General features: G+C 35.9%; 1 protein-coding gene across 6 annotated transcripts in view; it reads right to left on the bottom strand.

The window, feature by feature from the left end:
- The window catches only part of cdk11b (cyclin-dependent kinase 11B), a 155,591-nt gene continuing 146,663 nt past the window's right edge, over positions 1–8,928 (bottom strand). For all 6 annotated transcript variants that reach the window (XM_039755966.1, XM_039755962.1, XM_039755964.1 and 3 more), the window contains 4 exons: positions 8,026–8,142; positions 6,297–6,445; positions 1,148–1,337; positions 1–983 (listed from right to left, as the gene is read on the bottom strand). In XM_039755966.1, coding sequence (XP_039611900.1) covers positions 891–983; positions 1,148–1,337; positions 6,297–6,445; positions 8,026–8,142 — 549 coding nt within the window. In that variant the 3' untranslated portion in view covers positions 1–890. The remainder of the gene's footprint in view (positions 984–1,147; positions 1,338–6,296; positions 6,446–8,025; positions 8,143–8,928) is intronic.

The following is an 8,928-nucleotide window of genomic DNA, read 5'->3' as shown; positions in this document are numbered from 1 at the left end:
TGCATTTCAAAACACTTTTATTCGGTGAGTATGGGTCAGGATGTGGAACGATTTTGTAAGGTTTGTCCTGACTGTCAAATAGTTTCTGCTCACAGACCCAGCATGGCACCCCTGGTACCGATGCCTATTTTAGACTCCCCTTTGAGAGGGTGGGATTCGATATTGTTGGCCAGCTTCCCAAAAGCGGCTTTCAGTATGTGCTCGTGTTAATCGATTACACCACAAGATATCCAGAAGTAGCAGTGCCGCAATGCCCGGACGCCCAGACTATCGCAAATGTAATCTCTGTTATGTTCACACATATTGGTATCCCTTGTGAGATTCTCACTGATCAGGACATACCATTTATGTCTCACATCATTAAGCAGTTACACTCCACGGTTTATCATCTGCAGACCAAAAAAAAAAAAATCCATGCAAAAGGAAATTTATTTTTCTTTTCTCACAGAAAATAAACTGCTTAAAGACTAAAAATAAAGTATACTTATCTATAACTGAACACAGTGCCTAATATATAGGAATTCCAGAATAAAATATTAGCTTTACATTTTCAATTTCTCTTTGTCCAGGACTCTCCGTGTCACACAGTTCACTGTCCAACAAGTGTATTGAGACGAGGCCATTGGCAGGTAAATTTAAAAACAGACTCCAGCCGTCCACAGCACTCTTTTCAATAAAACCTTATCGAGTCAAAGGTACTTGGGAGTGGACTACAGTTTCTTCAAAAAAAGTCTCTTGTCACTCACAACTGCACTGTCCAGATACCTGTAAGCAGTATGAATGAAAACAAAAGTCCAACTGTAGCCGTGAGCCACTGTAGTATAAATTAGGTCAAGAAATCGTTAACGTTCCCATTGTCTACAGCAATGTTTCTAGTCTGCCTGATATAATCAGAACTTGAGGCTGAAGCCGGGACCTGCTGCAGAAGCACCCTGGTTTGTTGTGGTCAGATGGAAGCCAGTGTCCCTCAAATCATCATCTCCCTGTGAAAAAATTAAAACCAATTTAACTGTTGAGCTGGCTAAGAAATGTAGTTTACTAAGCAGTTTATAAAGAAAACCTTCAAATTTTACTGAAAGAACAAAAGGCTTTTGATTAGGAATTCCATTAGGTAACTCATGCTTAAGATTTCACATAGACCTCTTACCAGCTGACTATACCCAAGACCACCTTCAGGAGGGCGTGGGCTGGTTCCTCTTTTTACTCTCTGCTGTTCACTCTTGGCAGGCCATGTTGGAAACATAGAAGGATCGAGGGGTTGAGGTGTCTCACGAAAATATTCATGTTTCAGCCCTTCCTCTGCATTGATTCTTTTGGCAGGACAATAAGTGAGGAATCTGGGGCCCGAGGGGACAAAAACAAACAAACAAAAAAAAAACATTTTATAGAAAGCACAAGAGGAAGCAGTTGAATGATCTGAAGTTTAAATGAAACTGGTAGAAATGTCATACTGCCCAGGATCACCAAGTGAAATCATCTTACTGACTGACCCGATAACAACGCTACCACCTGATACAAACAAGCAATGGACGACAAATAAAGAGGCACAACAGTGCAAACCAATACCTGGAGCCCACAACGTGCAGGAATTCTCAGGTGGAAATCTGAAGTACTTCTTGGAGCAGCCAACATCAGGACGCTATGGCCAAACCGAGTACATGTAAAAGTCCAACATGTTTACAAGTATCCCCGTTAGTTGTTTTAAATTGTTCCATAATGAACACTCTATTAAAGGCACTATTTCTTTACCCAAAATATGTTTTAGGGAGAGTTTTAAAAAAAACTATTATAGTGTGCAGGTTGTTGTGTTCACTTTTCTTTTACAGATCTGTTGTTTTTTGAATGATATTTTAAATGTATCAGCATTACCGTGGTATGAAATTAATAAAAATTTAAAAGTCTAAAATTTCATACTTCTGACTTACAGAAAATAAACAGTCTGCAGGTTAAATTTCAAGTGTGGCCAGGGTGCAAGAACAAATGGCTGAAGAATTTTAACAGAGTGTTTCTAAACAATGCTATGATGTTTCTTATCACATACCATATTAAAGTTATCCACTTACAGTTTCAAACAATAAACACGGCACCATAGTAACACTAACAAACTCAATCACTACTATGTCACTGCCTTATGCATCAATCAAAACCAAGATTATTTAAGATATTTTCATTCACAAAAATTGGTAACACTTTACATTAAGTGTCCATAATTACACTGTAACTACTATGTAATTACCTGTATAAGTACAGTGTAACTACGAGTTATTACTCCGTACTTACTGTGTAATACAAAGTAACGCTATAGTTAATTACTCAGTTGTCATTGTTATTCCACAGTTTATATAAGGATAGCTGCATAGGTTTTTGATGATATTTCAAGATCTTTTTAGAATTCCATCTCAGGATATTGGATCCGTGAGGCAAAAGTGTTAACTATTTCACAGAGGTGTTTTCACCAACTTTTGAAAAAGACCTTGAAATATCATCAAAAACCTATGCAGTTATAACTGCAATTCTCCGTTATAATTGCCCAGATCATGAAACATCTGTTACATAGTTGTAGTTACATACCCTGATGTTTTTATTACATTTTGAAAGTACAGATGCAATGTAACTATGCAAGTACACTTGTTTTTGGTTGAGTGATAAATTGTTACATTGTAATTATACAAACTGTGGAATAACAATGACAACTGAGTAATTAACTATAGCGTTACTTTGTAATACACAGTAAGTACGGAGTAATAACTCGTAGTTATACTGTACTTATACAGGTAATTACATAGTAGTTACAGTGTAATTATGGACACCTAATGTAAAGTGTTACCCAAAAATTCTTTAATGCTGCTTCTCTTATTCAGGTTTGGGATGCTTGATATTTATCAGACAAGTCAAATATTAAATGTCACAAACTCTTTCATTAAGTCAATCTTGACAATTAGAGATTACCATTTCAAAACTCGAGTAAAACTGCCTTTGTTCTGTATTCAAGCCATTTCAAATTGCTAATCACTCTACTATTGCTTATGTGTGTTTAACAATCCAGACTTTGTCTCAGAATTGGACAGCAATAACTACTCAACCATCCATCCAGACGTGTAGTTTGCTTTCTCCATGTTTGGTGCATTTTAATATTTAATGTAATGAATGACACAAGTGTGGTATTTACCGATTTGACTGAGTTTCAGTAATTACGTAATTTGTTTTAGCAGGCCCACTAACTGTGTCTCCGAGAGTAACACATTGCCAGTTCTTAGGGACTTTCCCTAAATCTGAAATGCTAACTGAATGATGAGGAGTTTGCACTGAAAATACTAAGCAGCTCATTTTGTCACTTTTGTAGATTGGCACATGCAAAGATGGTCCCCCATCAACATACTCTTAATGATCCTCAACTGGACAAATTGGTTATGCAACAGATGGGCGGCAGGGCACACAACTTTAGCAATGTTTATTAGTCAGAAAGTGAATCCAAAACTGGTGTTCTATTGAAAGGCACAGAATCTGTCCATCGTGTGAGCTCCTTTATTCAAAAAGGTGACACTAGAAGTTAAAATGACTGCAACAGACAGATTGACTGGTCACATAATCATCCTACTCTTAAAGCAAACATGAGTCGATTATTTTTGTTTTTTCCCTCAATATTTTTTTATTTATTAATAATTTCCATAAATGGACAAAAGTCTTAATTACTTTTTTTGCCTTAAGGCTTCTAATTGATGTAACTGTTTCTTAAATATAAAAGTAATGCAAGAGACAGAGCCTTTATAGGTGTGGGACATACAAATTCTGGAAGGATCAACCTACCATACATCTTCCAAACCTGCTTATCCAGAGCAGGGCCACAGGGAAGCTGGAGACTATACTATCAAATATCAGGCCCAATCCCTGGACAGTGTGCCAGGCCATGGTGGGGTGAACACACACTCACACGCAAATTTAGCATCACCAGTTCACATAACTTCCATATAGAAACCCATGCAGACATGGAGTGAACTTCCAAACTCCATGTAGAGGGTACCCAAAAAGACCCATCTACCTACAAGTCCTTCATAATTTAGCACGGCACGCTCTTGTGTTTTATATTAACAGGAGCAACTGTTTTCATTAGCTATTACAAAGCCCCATTTTCTTTCTCTTCTCTGAATCCCTGGTGGAACTTGGTCGGTCTTAAGAGTGGTTATGTTGTCAAAAATACTGCTTCGGATATTTTGAATTCAATTAAAATATTCAATGGATGCCTACGAATTGATCCATTCCAGAATGCAGTTGACATACAACAGCTGGAATCTGGTCTTCACCCATTGTATGAGGGGTGGATGACGAACTGGTGGTACTGATTGAAAGAAATGGCAGTAATACATAATAACTTTTACTTTCAACTCTAATGTGAACACTAATACACTTATTATGTTCACCAAGTGTTTCTAGGCTTCACAAATAAAACATTTTGTCTTATTTATGCCACTGCTCTCCTGTAGCCGACATGGTGTCTTTATCAGTGGCATAACAAATAGTGAACAGCTGACAGCCGGAAGGCTCTGCAGAGACCGGGGCAGTCAGCTGAATGCATGACTAGGTGTGGCACTCTTAACTTCCAGGACATCTACATCAAGAAGTATTGGACGAGAACAAACAAAATCATGAGTGATATCAGCCTTTCCTCTTCTCTGCACTACTGTCAGGGAAACACTACCTCTGCCTGAAGACCGAGGAGGAGCATCTCTCCACAATCCATCCAAATCCTAAATGAAGACAGTGCCGAGGGCTACATGATGCACGATTGTCAAGAATACAAGGTCAGCACAGTTGAAGCTAAAGACTTAATGACTGAGCTGTCATACCATTTGTTTTATCCCTTGGATTCTGGTGTGTCATTTTTTATTTAGGAAAAAGTGTATGTATGCATATATTGTACATTTTTGTTTTAATATATTTATATGCATTTTCACGATAATGATTTAATGCACACTACTGCTTTCATTATATACATATTTACAGAGTATTTTATTATTCACTTTTTTACATTCTTCTTTCTAATGCAGTCTTGGAGTTTAGCAATTACGTATTTTACTGCATACTGTAATCTGCGTAACTGTACATGATCAAATTTGATTTGGTTTGGTTTATGATATAACTTGAAGGTGAAAAAAGAAATTTTTAATTTGTAACAGCTTAGCTATTCTAAATAACAGGACAGCTTTTGACCCATCTCATTTTCAAATCCTAACCAATCTTTTTTTTTTTTTTGCTGTGCTTTCTGCTCCCCTAAATGCCAGTGAGAGGGGGAAATAGTATTTTGTTTATACACTTTAGCATTTGGAAAAAATAAAAATGATAAACAAATACAAAGCTTCAAATTTTGCCAGACTTTCTGTGAACAGGTATTTTCAAAGATGACTTTTAGGACTGTAAAACAGAGTATTGTCTCACTGAATTTTGGCCACAATGCAGGGGGACATGGGGGCCACAAGTGTATAGAGAAAGCATTTACTATGTATGTCTATATAGCTGATGTCCTCAAGCAGATGCAAGGTGCTGTTGCATTGTCCCTCATCAGAAAAGGATCCATTTGTGGTGCATCTGCTGTTGAAATGCCACTTTCAGTATCTTCCGCAGATCTCTTTTGCATTACACATTTAGGCTGCTCATATCCAAGCACCTTCAGGCCGCTGTCAATGCCTCTTGTGAAATCTAGATTTTGTGTGTCAAAGTAAAACGGTAAAACTTGCATTTTTACAGCTTTACCAAAGTGTTCCTGAAAACAAAGCAGAAGTCTGCACTGTTGTGTTATATATCAAAAAATAAATATATAACGTCAAGATTTCAATTCATAACAAACCCAAGGAAAAAACAAAAAAAACAAAGTGCAGCACATAATGCTTTCCATATTTGTAACAACACCAAGATTACATTTATTTAGTAAACTGCATCAGAAAAGACAATGTCATAGTCGCAGAAAACCAAGGCCCGTTGTAAAATGCAAATCTGTGAAGTTAAATTGCTAAATCAGAAATTTGACTTGGTATTAGCAAGCAAAGCTCCAGCCCAAAAGAGATTTAAAATTTAATTTGATTCATCAAGGCTCTGGACTCTGCAATTAGCTAAGCAAAGCATAAAGCGTATGTGTGTCCTTAAACTGGGATTATCATTAGCAGCCTGAAGTCATGCAAGAAAGTTTATTATTTAGGCCACATAATACTGACATATATCATACATTCTCTTTTATGTTGGTGTCAGGTTATAATAAATAACATAGCACCCTACATTTAATGTACATTTATCTCAAATCTTACTTGTTCATTAGGTCAAATCCTTGGTCAGAAAGCAAAGCTCCAAATCTCTTGCGGAGATTGTTGTACGGATGCTCTGCAAAGGTCATTTTCTTGACTGCTGGCATCTCATTGTATCCTGGCCAAATCTTTTCACTAGGAGAACCAAGATCCTGGAAGAATTTATAAGCAAATAAATAGAAAGTGATGATAAAGAAAATAAAAATGTGACCCCATTATTTTCAGATGACAGTGCTTGAATTTATACCCAAAAACAAAATTTAAAAAAGTTTATTTGTACAATTAACCTTATTTTTTATGATATAGTGATTAATCTGGACTAATCTGTGCAAAATAATTAAGTGCAGAGTATTTACCATTCTTTACCTGATCTATGCAAGAACAGCTCAGAGTACAAACTGCACTGGAGCAAACTAAAGGTGCCACTTGAAAAACTCATCATGCTACCTGAAATCAGGGGTCAATGCTGTACATGTAAGTGAGAACATTACTGCATTCATAAACCTCAAATGTATTGTTTCTAGAAGCAGAATTTAATCAACAGCACATTCACAATTAAAGAAACTTAAGTTAGTTTACTTGAAGTAGGCTTAATGTTTGAGATTCACTGCTTTAAAAGCTCTACATATTTCACCATGCCCGTCAATATTTGTGAGAGTCCTGCAGTATGGACAACACAGCATCTAGTAACATTACAGGCATTTTTACATGCCAAAAATACCAAGTAAATTTAGAGTTGGTGACATAGGTAAGAAAAGGACCATGGGTGTATTTGTGTCAACTTTAACATACAGCTGGCCTTTGTGAATATTTTCAACAGCATAGGGTGAGAGAGAGAGAGAGAGAGAGAAAGACGGGCAACACATGTACAACGTTTACAGTCGATCATGTATAGCCAACACAAAGATGCATGGTGCCCCCCAGACAAAGCACGTAGTTTCACAGTTCTTTTGTGAATTGTAACTTTTTACAAAATAACATAGTAAATGTGTGTATATTAATAATTAATGACAAAAATTATTCATTTTACAAATATTTTATACATTCATCACTTACTAGACTTCTTTAGTTTACATTTTCTAGCCTATGTACATTTGTGGTTTACGGAAGTAGGCCACAAAACTCTCAAAATAATTTCCATTTAATTATTGATGACAAAACTGCAAATAGGTAGGTTCGCAAATCATAAACCCATAAATTGCAAGGATTGTTTACTTAGCTATTTCTTATTTGGCCCCAATCCCCACTGCCTCTTATACAGGCAAGAGAAGCCCAACCAACAGTAGTGTTAATTTTATCAAAGTAAAAAAGGCAACTGTCTGACATCATCCTATATACCAAATGTTAAGATTATCAGCACCCAGTATCCCAAATTGTACCCAGCACCCAAACATTCGTGGTAATACATACAGTATCTTGAACCTCTAATGTTGGCAACTAAAAGCAAATTATTAAAATTCTGAGTTAACATGGACTATATTTCTCATTCTAAGAAAAGTGTAGGAAATTTTGTTACAGTCTCTACTTTGAAAATGTTGTGTACAGCACAACAAAGGCAACAAGTCTTACAAAATCAGGTCTGCACTGGGGCATGAAAAAATTTCAACATAAACAAAGGGATGTACACTGCAAAACCAAGGGGACAACTATGGCTAAAATGTTATTTGGTTGAATTTAACATTCTTCGCGTGTAACCATATACAAAAAACTATTAGAAAATTAGATTATTTACCTTGAATATCTTGTTAATTTGGTCAATTTCAGATTTTCCAGGGAAGAGAGGCTTTTGTGTTATCAGTTCACCAAATATACATCCAACAGACCACATATCGATTGCTGTTGAATATTCCTGTTCAGAAAAAACAGAAGTTGGATTAATAAAACTTGGGGGAAAATTACACATACTTATCCATCCAGTACGTCTATTCTTAAGTACAGTTACAGTTTCCAGAAGCAAGAGAATCATTCTATGCTGATCAAAATAACTGTATTTCTTTCTATTAAGGCTGCTTTATTGTACTTGACAGTATATAGTATCATTATTAAAATGCAGTAGCATTGTGAACTATGCTGCACATCCCCCTCTTTGACACACTGACAATGAGTACTTTCAACCAATGAAATATTCAGCAGAAGTGCGTCAAGAAACACTATTGAGATTCCTTTATACAAACAACAATATGTCTGCATAATGCCTCCCTGTGACTGTGACAGCTAAGTCAGATGTTTTCTTTTTAATTTTCTTCCTTTTCAGTCATTCTGGTGTGTGTTTAGATCATAGTGTATATATTTTTATTTACTTATCTATTTATGTATTGATTGACTGATTGGTTTAAACAGTTTCTGTAAAAAAATCAAATTTTTTTGTACATGAAAATGTGTTTTTCATTTCTTATATTTTTAATTTAGGTCAAATGAATTATCCTTAGCTCATAAATAAAATAAAAAAAAAAAAAAAGTTTTTCAATCAATGGAGGACAGCTTTACTATTTTTGGCACTTAAATTCAAGCATGTCAATTATCCGAGGGCTTGGGTTGGTCAAGACAGATGTGCAAGTCCTCAAGGAGACATAATTAGGTTTTTGTTTTGCTTCTTGCAAAATTAATTGTATTAAAATATAACAGGGATGGGACT

This window comes from Polypterus senegalus, chromosome 6 (assembly GCF_016835505.1).
Source record: "Polypterus senegalus isolate Bchr_013 chromosome 6, ASM1683550v1, whole genome shotgun sequence".
Classification (NCBI taxonomy): Eukaryota; Metazoa; Chordata; class Cladistia; order Polypteriformes; family Polypteridae; genus Polypterus; species Polypterus senegalus.
The sequence above is the reverse complement of the archived record's forward strand: the minus strand, read 5'-3'. Positions and strand labels throughout refer to the sequence as shown.